This window comes from Ictidomys tridecemlineatus, chromosome 16, assembly GCF_052094955.1.
Source record: "Ictidomys tridecemlineatus isolate mIctTri1 chromosome 16, mIctTri1.hap1, whole genome shotgun sequence".
In the NCBI taxonomy this organism is placed as follows: domain Eukaryota; kingdom Metazoa; phylum Chordata; class Mammalia; order Rodentia; family Sciuridae; genus Ictidomys; species Ictidomys tridecemlineatus.
The window spans coordinates 20,201,157-20,216,956 of NC_135492.1; the positions used below are offsets into that span (position 1 = coordinate 20,201,157).

General features: G+C 31.4%; 1 protein-coding gene and 1 long non-coding RNA gene across 2 annotated transcripts in view; both read right to left on the minus strand.

Moving 5' to 3' along the window:
• Positions 1-433: 433 nt before the first annotated feature.
• LOC144371236 (uncharacterized) lies at positions 434-4,787 on the minus strand. Its single transcript, XM_078033651.1, has 2 exons — positions 4,708-4,787; positions 434-1,715 (listed from the first exon to the last, which is right to left on the minus strand). The coding sequence occupies exons 1-2, from the start codon at positions 4,782-4,784 to the stop codon at positions 434-436; spliced, it is 1,359 nt and encodes a 452-aa protein (XP_077889777.1). The 5' UTR covers positions 4,785-4,787.
• Positions 4,788-10,472: 5,685 nt separating this feature from the next.
• Positions 10,473-15,800, minus strand: part of LOC144371490 (uncharacterized) — a 37,697-nt gene continuing 32,369 nt past the window's right edge. Inside the window, exon 2 of the long non-coding RNA XR_013431462.1 lies at positions 10,473-10,571. This is a non-coding gene — a long non-coding RNA (uncharacterized LOC144371490). The remainder of the gene's footprint in view (positions 10,572-15,800) is intronic.

Sequence of the window (15,800 nt, forward strand, 5' to 3'; positions counted from 1 at the left end):
TTTGCTAAATTATAGATATTTGTATGGTTTCTCCCTACTATAAATTCTCTGGTGTTGAGTAAGGCATGATTTTTTATTAAAAGCTTTGCCACATTCTTTACATTTCTATGGCATTTTTCCACTATGAAGCCTCCGGTGTCGAGTAAGGTGTGATTTTTGATTAAAAGCTTTGCCACATTATTCACATTTGTATGGCTTTTCTCCAGTATGAATTCTCTGGTGTTGAGTAAGTTTTGATTTTTTATTAAAAGATTTGCCACATTCTTCACATTTGTGTGGCTTTTCTCCAGTATGAATTCTCTGGTGTTGAGTAAGTTTTGATTTTATATTAAAAGCTTTGCCACATTCTTTGCATTTGTATGGCTTTTCTCCTGTATGATATCTCTGGTGTTGAGTAAGGTTTGATTTTTTACTAAAAGCTTTGCCACATTCTTCACATTTGTATGGCTTTTCTCCAGTATGAACTCTCTGGTGTCGAGTAAGGTTTGATTTTTTTATTAAAAGCTTTGCCACATTCTTTACATTTGTATGGCTTTTCTCCAGTATGAACTCTCTGGTGTCGAGTAAGTTTTGATTTTTGGTTAAAAGCATTGCCACAATTTTTACATTTGTATGGCTTTTCTCCAGTATGAACACTCTGGTGTTCAGTCAGGTGTGATTTTTGATTAAAAGCTTTTTCACATTCTTTACATTTGTAGGGCTTTTCTGTACTATGAATTCTCTGGTGTTGAGTAAGGCATGATTTTTTATTAAAAGCTTTGCCACATTCTTCACATTTGTATGGCTTTTCTCCAGTATGAATTCTCTGGTGTTGAGTAAGTTTTGATTTTTGATTAAAAGCTTTGCCACATTCTTCACATTTGTATGGCTTTTCTCCAGTATGAATTCTCTGGTGTTGAGTAAGTTTTGATTTTTGATTAAAAGCTTTGCCACATTCTTTACACTTGTATGGCTTTTCTCCAGTATGAACTCTCTGGTGTTCAGTCAGGTGTGATTTTGTATTAAAGGCTTTGACACATTCTTTGCATTTGTATGGCTTTTCTCCAGTATAAACTCTCTGGTGTTCAGTCAGGCATAATTTTTGATTAAAAGCTTTTTCACATTCTTTACATTTGTATGGCTTTTCTCCAGTATGAATTTTCTGGTGTCGAATAAGGCATGATTTTTTCTTAAAAGCTTTGCCACATTCTTTACATTTGTATGGATTTTCTCCAGTATAAATTTTCTGGTGTTCAGGAAGGTGTGATTTTTTATTAAAAGCTTTGACACTTTCTTTACATTTCCAGATTTTCTCTCCAGTATGATTACTGTAGTGTTTAAAGAGGTTTGAGCAACACTTAAATACATTTTCACATTTCTTCAATTTGTAAGGTTTATCTCCATTGTAAAGCCTATTGTTTTTAGTAACACATAGAATTTGAGTAAAATATTTTTCACATTCTTTACTTATGGAGGATTTATCACAGCTCTCATAAAGAACTGAGGAATTTTTACATGCTTTTACATATTTTTTTAACTTGTAGAGCTTCCCACCACTATTAATTCTCTGGAGGTCAGAAATTCTTGTAGTTTTATTAAAAATGATTTCACATACCTTATAGCTATAATTTGTCTTTTGATTATAAAAGCTTGGATAAATAAATTTTGGGTATGGATTAAAAACTTTTTCACTTTTCTCATTGTAAAGCTCTTTTAAACGATCACATGGGTGATTTCTAGGATTTAAAAAAAGAAGAAAATTTTAATGACTTTCACAGAATTTACATTGTTTTACACCAAATCTATTATGCTGCAAATTACCTAGGGTAGAGACTATCTACAGGTCCTAAAAGATTTATCATAAATATAGGTCTCTCTGAGTATCAATGAGGGTGTTTTCAAAATTCTTTCTACTTTTAAATTAAGCAATATTAGGTAAGTACAAATACTCCCACAATCATTATAATTTCATGCATTGCCACAAGGAGAAACTGTTTATTTCATCATTTTTGTAAAGTAATAGTCAGAGAGACTACTAAAACTCAGAAATTTCTTCTTCTCCTTCTTTTTATTCTATCTTGTCTAAATAAATATTTGTGTATATTTACTCAATGGTGAATTTTAAATTATCCCAGTGACTAACTAAAGCATGAAATAGACTCCATTGCAAATTTTTCATTTTTTAGAGAAACAGTATAATTACAAATGCTGTTCAAAAATGTTTAAAAGAACACACAGGTCCTCAAATGTGACTGCCAAATGTGTTCTTGTCTCTCTCCAGCTTAGCCAATGCCCCACATCCCTACAGTTCCACCTTTCCTCCAACACACTATTGTCTAGTTTTAATTTGTGGGGAATCCTGCAGGTACTGGGATATATTATTGCCCTGATGTGCCAGAGCATTCTTCATTAAGCCAAAGAGCAAATTTCATCTGAGCTTGGCTGCTCAGCTTTCCAGCAAAAATATCTATCACTGAGGGTGTTTTTAAAATTCTTTCTATGTAACTAGCTTATTGAAATAAGTTAGAGAATACTTTTGATTTGTTGAAAACATATTCCTTGAGATGCACAGATAAGTAGTGCTAGGGCCTCAGAAAAATCTAATGGCAACAGGATTTAGTTCATTAGGGACTTGTATAGGATCCAGGAAGTCTCTGTTTCTCACATTAAGAAAGTTTTTCTCATTTCAACCAAAACCACAAAAATGCATAGATTTTTTGGGATATTCACTTGGAGTCTGGTGAATATCGCTGTTGATATGAAAGATGAAGCAGTGTATGTCAGATGGAGCTGCTGAAAGATATCTATAAACTGTGCATGAAATTAAAAAAAAAAAAGCATGGAAGCCTTTAGGTAAAAAGTCTGGTATCTAGGAACTCACAGTTGAAATCCAGCTGGTTTGAGACTATCCAGTACATGGTATATACTACCTAGTTTTGTCTAAATTAAGCATGGCATTGGAGATGGTATCATCCATTGGAGCCATATAGCCACTTAGCATGACAGAGATGGGTGAGACATGTCAGAATGCCAATGAACCTGTCGCAAGAAAGACTCTTCCTCTTGAAATCTTATTCCTACTTTGATGCACACTCCCTTAAATAAAGAACTGGAAAAATTATCTAGCAATTGTTTTTCAGAACTTATGTGGTCTAGAGAATCTATAAGATGTTTTATCGCTTTTAACTTAAGTTTTTGCCTGGTCTTATATTCCTTTACTAATTATTTCAGATATATATATATATATTTTTCAGATGGCTCATCACCTTCCAAAAAAGAAATTACTCAGGTGGGATGCTTGATGTCCCATGACATAGAGTAATTATGCTAACTTATGAGCCATAAATACATTGGTAACTACACAAAGACTGCTTCAGTTTGAATTAAAATTATAAACAAATATTTACAAGCACCTTTGACTCAAAGTATCAAGTTTCGGGGAGAAGGTTCTACAAAAGTGGGCATCTGCAATGGTAGACAGAATCATTAAATGACAAAGACATTATAGATCTTTTTTTTTTTTTTTTACAGAGGAGAAGTTTAATGGTAAGCCATTCCTCATTTAAAGGTTGTCTTAAATCACCACTGTGGCTGCTTTACTTTTCTCAAAGGGTTATACAATTATTAGCTTAAGCCCTTCATTGTTCTTCATTTGCCCCACACCATCCCTACTACTTCTATCTCAGGCTTGTTTTATACCTCTTAGCAAGATCCCAGAAAAGTGTCAGAAGCCTTCCACAATTCTCACAAGACCCTCATGTCTGCTTTTGGGGTGTGATTCCTGCAAGACATTTTGGCTGTGGTCTTTCTGGGAGACTGTGCTAAAAGTTCCTGGGACATTCCTGTGTTTGGATTGTCATACATGACAGATGAGCTATATGCTTATTTGATGTGTTTTAGAAAGATTCAACTGCTTCTCTTCTTTTTATTTTTTGCTTAATTATTGCATTTAAATGCAATACCTACCAAACTTTCATTGTAAGCACATTTAATTATTGAATTGTTCTTTTAAACAGAGATGTCTTACTAAGGCTTGTTTCAGCATTTCCTTAATCTGCATGTATTTCTTTTAAGTAGAAATAGTATGCATGTGTTTAAATTAGACAATTTTTCTATACTGTGTAGAAAATCTCTTTTTATTACTTCATAAAAAAGACAGATTAGAATGCTGCAACTTTAAATTAATAATCTGTACACTTTCCTCTAACCTGCGCTTATGTAGAGATTATTAAAAGTTTTAAAAACATAACTGACTATAAGCATTTTATAACTTTTTCAGTTTTTTTTTCATTAAAATGCCTATTTCTATTCTAATCCTATTTCTAAAGCTGACAAAACTGGTTGAGTCTTTATTATCCTAAAGGTATTTTTAAGAGACTGCTTCATATTGCCCTGTAAACATTGTGTAAATGTAATTTGATACATGTTTTTGCAATTTAAAATATTGTGTATTGCAAGTGGTTTTACAAAAAATACTGAGTAGTAAAACTTTTACAATTACAATAGTGTAATTTAAAGTTTTAATGAAAGAAAAACTGAATGGCACTAGATGAGTAGTCAGTCTTCTGAGATTTTTGTAATAATATAACCTGATGAACTTGTAATTTTTTGAATAAATAATTTTCATGTTTTTTTTTCCATTCATTAAGACAAATTTTCTGAACTTCCCTCTTTTTCAATTTCAATTTCTTGTTTAAAACCAAGTATTAACTGTCCTGCTTTCCATACCTTTGCTTTTTCAAGTTTTGCAAAAAATATTGTATTTCTTGCTCCCCTAAAAATTCTTGGTTTTGATTAGAAGACATACCTAAAAAAATAATAAAAAGTTATTTCACTTACTATTGTGAATAACTCTGCAATTATGTAAAACTTTATCAAAGTGGGGGGGAATAGCCACAGAACAGTATGATTCAAGGTGATTATTACTCAAGAAATACATAGAATTTACTACAACATGATGACAAAAACCTTGAAAATTTTGAAAATTATCTTAAGAAATTATAGCACCACAGATGAGGACAAAATGCAAACTGACTAATATTACTACAACAATGTCAAATTATAGCCCTTCACTTCAACATATTCAGAATCCACCTGTGACTCAAGTGTTTCAGGAAATGAATATCTCTTATTTGTTTATTTATATTTTTATCTTTGGGGGGATTATTTCATAAGAGAACACAGGGGTATTCTATCACCAAACTAGATCCACAGGCATTTCTCCATATCTATATCTATATACTTTTTTTTAAAGACAGTTTATTAAAAAGATGATGAAATTTATTTTAAACTGGCATTCCACTGTCTCAGCTTTCCAGTTATGTGCAATTAAATTTATATATCATTGCACATCACCTTTTTTTTTTGTTTACTTCGTAACTTCCAAATATTTTCCGAAATGACTATAATGATCTAATTGAACAGATTTTGAATAGAAATATCCGAATGAAAATAATAGCTCACACAATAAAAAGTATAATAAACTCAAGCAAACAAACAATGTAATACTAGTAATTGAGAGTTCAAAAATTGATGTTGTTAATTATATAAGTAATGCCAGAAAACCACCTGAAATGTATTTAATGAACTAAATATCAATGTAGAAAATTGAAAAAAAAATTAGAAAAAATAGCAAGAAAAAGTTAGAAATTATATACTAAAAATATTCTTTTAAAAACCATGTCTCAGGCTGGGGACACAGGTCACATGTTTTAATTCTTGCCTCACATGCAAAAGAATGGGCTTAATCCCCAGCACGTCCCCCCACCCCACACACACAGTCTCATAAATTAGAAATTTGAGGAAGAAAATATATCAAAGGCTAGAATTAATTAAAATACACAGGTACTGCTGGAAGATGTGGTACATGACTGTAATCCCAGTATCTGGGGAGACTGATGCAGGAGCACTATAAGTTCAAAGACAGACTCAGCAATGGTGAGGCACTAAGCACGTCAGTGAGATCCTATATACTTTTATTTAATTCAAAAGTAATGATCAAATAAACATTGAAGGTAATAAAATAAAATAATCACTATAAAATCTATGAAATACAAATTAAGGCAGTTTTTCTCATAGTAGAAAAATTTATATAAAATCAACAAAATTTGAAATCTACAGAAATAAGTTCTTTCTCATCAGAAATTTAAGTAGAAATAAGCTAATTTGTAAAAAACTAAACAGAAAACAATGTGATTAACAAGATTAAACCTAAAAATATATTAACTATGTCAGATGCAAATCTACATAATGTTTTCTTAAGATATAAGGTCACAAAAGTCTAAAAACAAAAAGATATAACAAATATTACACTCAAAATTGCAAAGGTTATGATACTTACATAAGTGAGAGACAAAGTACAATATCATATAAAGATAAATATGACTAATCACTGGAATACAATCATAGTCAAAATATTTGTAACTCCAATCATGTTTTTTATATATAGAAAGAAATCACAGAAAAAAATTCAACAGCATAAAAAGCAACACAATAATAGTAGGATACATCTATCCCCAGTTGATGTAAATAAAAAAAAAATCATTGCATTAGTACTCAGGGAATAAAAATACTTCAAAAAGCATTAAAAACTAATTAGGTTTACAGAGGCAATCTTCTTTATAGTGTATGAAATATTGTTCCAAAGACATCAGGTTAAAAATACAAAACAAATGTTAAATATATTAAAATATTGAAGTTGCTTTGTAACATAAAATAGTAAGTTGGAAAGCAAAAGTGAAAGTGATATTCAAAATTTATGAATATGAGTTTAAAGCCACATTCAGCAATTAAGCAAGGCCCTAAGCAAATTACCTAGGTACTGTCACAAAATAAAATATAAAAACAGCTGCCAGCTAGGCACAGTAATATACACCTGTAATTCAAGAAGCTTGGGAGACTGAAACAGCAGGATTGTGAGTTAAAAGCCAGCCTCATAAACAGCAAGGTGCTAAGCAAATCAAGGAGACCATGATTCTATGTAAAATTAAAAAATGCGGCTTTAGATGTGGCTTGTGGACAAGTGCCCCTGAGGTCAATCCCCAGTACACTTCCCCAAAAAGAGCTGTTGATGTGGCTCAGTGGTTAAGCACCTGTTCTTAAAAAAAAAAAGGCCAGTAGCACCCCCAAAAATCTAAGAAGACTATGTAATACCAAACAATCAATATTATTTTTGTGTAAACAAAATAAGTTATTTGAACAATTCTTTAGAATATTCTTGGTACATCAATAACTATACATACTAAAAAAATTTCAATAGTAATTCGTGATATAAAATAATAAAAGCTACAATATTCAATGGAATGAGGTTAAATGAGAAAGCCATGGGTAATAAAATTGAAAGTATATCAATTAGCCCTCAACTTGATGGTCAAATCAAAATATATTTACAGACCTATTCTCATTAAATAACATTCAAAAGAGACCAATGTGGCAAGTAAATCAAATATCATTTCAAATGACTACATGAAGGCAATTTGGAATGAAAAAGTTAGAAATCTTTTCAAAGATAATAAATTATATAATATCTATAATGATCAACATTCAGGAGAGTATATTAATTAAAATAGTAATTCACACCCCCTCACCAAAAAAATACCAGGTAATTCTACTTCTGAGAGATATTTACTGTAGCCAAATATAAAGACCAAAAAGAATGGCATTAGGGATGAAAAAGTAAGAAAAAGGAGAACTTGTTTGAAGAAAAAATGTGATACAAATTTTCTAGAAAAAAAATGTTACAAAAAAATTTAAATGAACAGAACTAACCAGTAAATTTAAAATATATAAGATAATAAGTTCAGCAAAGATATACACTTTTGACCACAATTACATATTTGACAAATATATAAAAGATAAAAGAATTGTAAACATCTTTATGGTACATTTAAAAAGCTAATGTCTTACTCCTAGACAAAAGAACAGATTTATATATGTAGAGATGATGAATATGCCATTAATTCTAGCTACTTGGAAGGCTGAAACATGGAAATACAATTCCAATTTTTGCCACTTAGCAAGAGTCTATTTCAAACTAAAAGTCAAAAGGGGGTGATGATGTAGTTCAATATTACAAGAACCTCTGCGTTCAATCAGCTGTATATGTATGTGTATGTGTATGTGTTTGTGTGTGTGTGTATATGTATGTTTATATATAAAACAAACTTTAGATATATTACATGATTAAGCACAAAAGCAGAGTAAATAATCAAGGCAATATACAATCATATATAAAACAGGGGTAATATTTTTACTTGTAAGTAAAAGCATAGAAAACTTTATTGAATATTGGCATATGGGTCACATGCAGTTTAATTTTACCTAATGTTGTCCTAAAGTGACGTCATGATAATTTCTATTCAATTATTACATATAGATATGAAAACAAAAACAGTATCACTAATGTGAGAAAACATAATGAACAACACTGAAGGTCTCTAAAGAATGAGATTCAAAAAAGACACAAGAATTAGAGAAATGTTACCTACAATATTATGAATAATTATATTACAATAGAAATCTTTCTTTTAATTTTTGTAGTGATAGATGGATAGAATGCATTTATTTCATCCATTTATTTTTAGGTAGTGCTAAAGATAAAACACAATACCTCACATGTGTGAGGCAAGCCCTCTGCCACTAAACTACAGCCCAAGCCCTAAAAATTCTTCTTTAAACCACATTGATAAGCTATACTTACATTTCCACTAGGTGTAGGTATTGTGAAATACTGCTATTCATTACATGGTAGAAAAACTTTACAGAATATTCAATATAAGCATTCATATAAAGTTCTGATGAGAAAAATTTGAATGAATAAATATTTAAATTATATTAAAGAAACTCTCCTGTAATATTAATACCTTACAATGGTTTGCCTAGAGATATTTGGAAATAAGCAGATTTTATAGGGAGCCTCCAAATGCAAATAAATGCCAAGTTATGCATATCCTCACAGTCATTGTGGAATAATTTGTAGGTAGGACAAGAGTTTGTTTCTCCGCCTTAGAATGCCCTGCAATTTTCCCTAGGAACTAGTCAAGTAATTAAATACATGTGCAATGTAAAGCTGCTATGGCAGTGCCCTGCTTGAAAAGGCTCTGCACTAGAGTATTATCAGCCTGAAACATAATCTCTGGCACACAACTCCTTGGAATAAAGAAACTCTCTTTTTAGACAAGCACAATGGTTCACTGAGTCTAAATCTGTCCACAAAACAGTAAGTTTATACAATGGACTTTCTTGAGAGCTACTCAAAACTCCTAACACTGCACATTGCAACTTAGTATATAACTGATATATAAGCTGCATAATGTTGCTAAGTTTGTAATCTGCCTAGTAATAAAGTGAACAGTGTGTACTAGTGATGCCAATGACCTAAATTAACCTGTTGATATAAATAAAGCTTGGCAGTTTGGCCTCTCTGTCACTATGCCACATTTCCTGTCACTTATCTGTGTCTTCTTTTGATTTTCTTTTTTTTTTAAAAAAAAAGAGAGTGGGGGAGAGAGAGTGAGAGAGAGAGAGAGTGGGGGAAAGAGAGAGAGAGAGAGAGAGAGAGAGAGAGAGAGAGAGAGAGAGAGAGAGAGAATTTTAATATTTATTTTTTTCAGTGGACACCACATCTTTGTTCGTATGTGTTGCTGAAAATCAAACCCAGGCTGCATGCCTGCCAGGAAACTGAGCTACCACTTGGGCCACATCCCCAGCCCTTCTTCTTTTGATTTTCCTACAATATTTTGTTAATTGAAATGTAGGGAGATCAGTGAAGAACAGGAAGGAGCTTAAATAATTGATATGCATGGTAAACAGAGAGTATGAAATGCTCTTTAATGATTGGAACTGAAACAAACCTAGGTTTGAAAAAATATTTTCTGTCAGATTTTAGCTTATTAATTAACATTTTTAAATGTAAATTTCTCTTTAATTTTGCGCCTCTTATCTCTATTTTTTGCTTCATTGATTTCTACCCAATTTGATATGTCTACTGTCACTTTTCTCTTCAAATCCCAAGGTTATTTCATTGGAAACCAAGTGGTGACAAAGGATTACATAGAGACATCAATACTTTTTTTTGATGGAATATGTCACATTTTGTTATTTTCTTGGTAACTAAAGACGTCTTTTAATGTTACACTCATTAGGAAAAAAAGAAAGAGAAAATATCCAATAAGAGTTTACAAAATTATTTTCTCAAATATGTTTTTTCCTAGACAAAAACACTAAAATACTTAGAAACTATTTTCATTCTCTACATTGTAATCAGTACTTAGAAAAGATAAGTTACACCTAAAAAGAAAAAAAATCTTTAACATTTTTGTCTACATAAACAAATACCCAATCTTTGTACTAAAAACAAGAAACAAACTTATTAATGCAGAATAGATGCTACCATAAGATACTCTATAAAGTTAAAAAAATAAATATTGTTTTTTAATTAAAAATCCTGAATGAAATTTAAGCTCACCAATAAAGAGTAGGTTTTTACAGATCTCTAACATCACATCTCCATATAAAGTCTGCTGGGAGGGGTCCAGGAATTTCCATTCCTCTTCTGAAAATTCAATGACCACATCCCTTAATGTCAATGGTTCCTGAAATAAAAATGAATACATATTACATAAACCATATGATTAATAACATAGTACTTAATTTCATACAAATATTAATGAGAGTTAAAAAAGGTGGCTTTCACATATGGTAGTGATATCAACCATTCAATAAGATACATTTTTTTGTGGTGCCCGGGACTGAAACCAAGGCGTTTTGCATGAAAGGCAAGCACTCTACCAACTGAGCTATATCCCCAGCCCCAATAATTCATTTTAAGCAGTAAAATTGGTGGATAATTTTGGTATAATGAAATCAAGCCAGCAGCACATGTAAAGCAAAACACTGAAGCAAAAAAAGTGGAAAAAAATCCAACATAATTCCAAAGGATAAATAATAGTTGCAATTAGTTAATGAATATTCAAAAGAAGAACCACCAAACAAATCAATGATACTTGAGATATGCATAGCAAAACTGTAAGTAATAACTATACTCATATGACAGTGGTCACCTTAATGTGTAGAAGACATAAGAGATCACTAAAGACACATCAAAACTTTCAATAATCCACATAATTATTTGAATGTTTATCTCCAAAGTTGTCTATCTTCTCATTATTTAAATATACCATAAATCTATACTGTATTTTAAAAATTACTTTTACAACATCACAACTCACTTCTAAAACAAAAGAATAAAATTTTTAACTATCAAACTATTACAAAAAACTTGGTACTTGGGTCAACTTGAATCACATGGCACAAAGTTATAACAAAAAATAAAAATAATAAAAGCAAATTAAGTGAATAGATCATTAATCTCTCAGTTCATAAGGAAACTGACATATCATGTTTAACATTCCCAGATTTGTAAAACCACTCTAACTGTGAAACTGTATCCTCACTTGGCTCATTTCAAAGTAGAAATTGAGAGAATACTAAGCAGTTAAGAAAAAAAAAATTCTGAAAGGCTCTTGCACCCTAAATGCCTCTCTGACAGTTTGGAAATACTCCTTTTACCAGGGTCTCAGTTATCACTAGTGAACAAACACATACATGAAGTTAGTTTAACATTCTGATCTGTGATGTCTTTCTTCTGATTCAGCATTATGTTTTTTTTTTAATTTAGAGATTTAATCCAGGGGCACTCTACCCCTGAAATGCATTTCAAGAAGTTTGCTTTTTTTTTATTTTGATAAATGGGCTTACAATGTTGCTTAGGGTCTATTAATTACTGAGTCTTGAATCATATTTACTTTTTTCCTACCTCATTTTTCCACATCACAATGATTACAGGTTTGTGCCACCAGTCCTGACTCTGCAACCACATTTGATACCAAATGTGCAAACTTGCATAACAACCAATATTTCAACAACTAGTAGTCCAATAATTCAGTTCTGATACCATTCAGTATAGATCCCACAAGTTTGGTGTTCACTACTATCAAATTTTACTGAGGTGACAGTTTTAAGCCCCAGAATAGAACAATATTTATATTTATAATTCATTTCCTATAAATTAGGGGTCTCTACATCAACTCACTCAAGTTACTTATACTGATAAAAAGAGAACACACTTATGTATACCAGCTTGTTATAAATTATATAAATCTGGAAGCTGATAATTGAAACCTTGCATAGAATCTAAAAAAATGTCAGAGGAAAATGCGACACTATATAGGCCATTTAAGGAAATAATTGGTTGAAGATATTACCTCCAATTTTTATATTCTGTCATAGAAGAGCTTCTTTCCCACTATGAATTACAAGATCCTCACTATTTTAAATATGCTGATTCAGATACTCATTTTGAATAATCCCATTTTTTACATGAAATAATATTTAATTTACACTTTTACATTCAGGGGTAAGAACAAAATATTTGTTAAAAAAACCAGGTTGGTATTCTCTAGATATCATTTCCTTTATATGAAACCCTTAGAATATTGAGCCATCTCATGGCAGCCCAAACCAACATACACACAATTTTCTTAAAACTCCTAAGTATTCATTGGCTTCAGGGTAAAGGATACTTCATTTGGAATTTTGATTTTTTTTTTTTTTTTGGTACAGGGGTATTCTACAACTAAGATATATTCTAGGCCTTTTATTTATTTATTTATTTATTTAGACAGTCTCTCACTAATTTGCTATACTAACTTTCAGCTTTGATCTTTCTTCCTCAATCTCCAGGTTGTTGTAATTACTGACATGTCATAATATGCCCAGAAAGATATGAATGTTCTAACCTCCTTTGGTCCATTTTTATTTCACCTTATTTATTTGCTATTTTTTCTAAAAAGAAACCCTTGACAGCCTAAGATTTTGGATGCATCCATATATTATGTTTGATTAATTTGAAGTATTGCAAAATAGATTTAGAAAAACAAAAGCTGCTTATTACCTATCTCTGAATTTTTTCCAATCTGACATTCTAGAAATAGCTCCACAGCAATGAAAATTAGAGCCACAGGTACACCTAAGATCTAACTTAACCTTCAGTGATGTTCTTTTTCAGGCTCAAAAAATTACCTTAGTTTGAATACAATTTTATTTAAAATTTGCATCTATCTTTTCTCTTTGGCAACTTTTTTTAATCTTTCAAATATCCGTGATAAATTGCATTTTATAGGTAATAAAAATATTAGACTAAGTGAGACATGCTCAATCCACCGTCCTATTTACTTAATTATTTAGTTACCACCCCAAACTTGAGGCATTACATTATGTCTTCCAATAAGCATATAGTGAGTTTTTTCTTGAAGACATTTGCATAAACACACTAGCATTTTTTTTTCCCTAAATCCTTGCTGCAGCTTATTCTCCTTTCAAATTCTGGCACCCTATAATCAATCATCCCTACATTAGTAAGAAAAAGGAGGACCAAAATCATATTTGCCTTTTTTTTCAGTTACAGAATCAATAGATCTGAGCAGTAATGTGTTTCAGGGGAGCTGAACCTAAAATTTGGGGAAGATAATATTAATATTCCAATATCTGAACTATTTAGATGAAACCTATAAAGGATATTCCTGTAATCTCTAGAGTATCTAGAGTATCCAGCTAGTCCAACAAGGTGTTCCATTCCCTGATGACAAGCTGCTGTGTAGGAAGAGAGGATTACACACAGGTTGGCATTCTCTAGGTAATTCAACAAACATGGAACCTGTGGGCACCTTGGGTCAGCTTCATGTAATTTATACCCCATAGCCACTCAAAGACATGGCAGATACTGAAGAGACACCACACTCTAAACTTTCTTAAGGGGGTCCTAAACTTGCTGTCTATGCTTATGAAAGACAAATAAACAAAAGTTCAAAGATTTTCTTATTTTAATATCAAGGATTAAACTCATCAGTGCCTACACACTGAGCAACACTTACCTCCACTTAATATTTTTAAATTCAACATATTAATTCTCTCACGTCAGCATATTAAAATGCTGAGATTATGAACTTGCATCTTCACACCTGACATTAGGTACAAATACTTTTTAAAGAGTTTCATGTTATAACCTCATGTTCCTCTCATGTAAAAGTACAACCACTCACATGCACACACACAATCACTTTTTAAAATTCCTTACAAAACTAAGAGAAAAAGATGAATTAAAACTCCATGTAATTTGAAATATTCCAGGGAATAATACTTCATAATATATAGCAGAGAAAATATGACATTTAGGAAACTCATGCTTGCCTACATTGGAAGATGCACTTTAAAAAGTGAATGCCCCCTGATAAGGAAAGAGAAACTGAAAACTCCATGGACCACAACTGCTCTCAAATATGAATTATTTGTATGAGTCAAAATTCTCACGTCCTGATCCTGTATTTAACAATCACTCTGAAGGGGTGTAGGTAAGAAAATACAGAGCTGATTTCAGGCCAGACAGAGGTCACCAATCAGAGGACAAAAAGTAAAATCCTGACTGTCAACCCCATTCTTAGGGCCAGACGTGGCAGTATATTGAGCTCTTTCAAATTTAGACAAGGTTTAAAAGATTACAAAGGTGACCTCAGGAAACTGCAGGTTCTCACAATTAGTTATGAATACTTTTACTCAGCCTATTTGTTTTTATTTTATAATGCCCAGCCCTGAAGTCTTCTTATTTTTGAAATACTCTAGACTCTGAAAGTCAGAGGGAATGGGCCCATTACAAAGCCACCCAGGAATCCAAAAACCTGGAGATAGATCAAGAGATTTGCCTGAGACAGAGATGAATTGTTTCTCAGATTTTGAAGCCTTACCTCTATTCTTTGGTTTTTCCTTGGATTCAATAATTCTCACCTCAATCATTTTTATTTTATAATTTTTACCTGAATAGAGAACATACCATGCTTAGACACCTGTGCCTATGAGTGTAAGGTGAATAATTCCAATTCAGGCTGTAGGACGCAAAAATAACAAATTGTAAATTATATTCCTTCTAGACAGAGCTTTCCATGTGCAAGAATACCTGGCCGAAAAAGGGGATATAAGTATTTAATGTTGAATATAAATTTATATCAATTATCAAGGATAATAATACCAAAGACAGATTCACAAATGCAAATAATAAAGTGAGAATAACTTTACATTTTTTGGATTTCATAACCTTCATACTCTGACTAAATAAGGCTTTTTTGTTTGTTTGTTTGTTTTTGTTCCAGAGATAGACATTATAGTTGGAAGAAATAATATGATTAATATATGTGTAACTGAACTTTTAGAGTTTGTAAGGAAAATAACAAAATAAATAATTATAAAAATGTATAAATAAATTCCTATAAATTCTTATAACTTATAGGTTATTAGAAATGATTGGTATTTTATAATAATTTAAGTTATAAAATAATTAAACATTACATTATATAATAAAATTATGATTATAATTTCTAAGTAATTTTTTAAATATTTTTAACCCAATGTATTCATAATTTTATCATTCCAATATAGAAACAATGAAAATTGTTAGCTAACTACATGTATTTTTCATTAAGCTTTCAAATATCACACTTCTTTACACTTCTAATACTTCTCAATGTAGATCAACCACATTCCAAGAACTCATTAGCCACATGTTGCAAATGGCTGTCACATCACAAGTGTATATCTGATATGCTGTGATTCCCTGGACTGCAGATAATTGAATGACTAAAACCCTCCTTTCTTATCAGAGGTGAGGAAATATGTCTTCCTTAACAATATTTCTTCTTTAAACCAAATGAGAAATAAATGGTATTTTTAGACCCAGGAGTGTGCTATAAGGTGAGAGTTGCCTAAGGCAGGAA

Excerpts from the sequence above, each read along its gene's own strand:
- LOC144371236 (XM_078033651.1), bottom strand. The coding sequence starts at position 4,784 with ATGTCTTCTAATCAAAACCAAGAATTTTTAGGGGAGCAAGAAATACAA. Across the intron at positions 1,716-4,707 it reads CAAAACTTGAAAAAGCAAAG|AAATCACCCATGTGATCGTT; the intron begins GTATGGAAAGCA and ends TTTAAATCCTAG.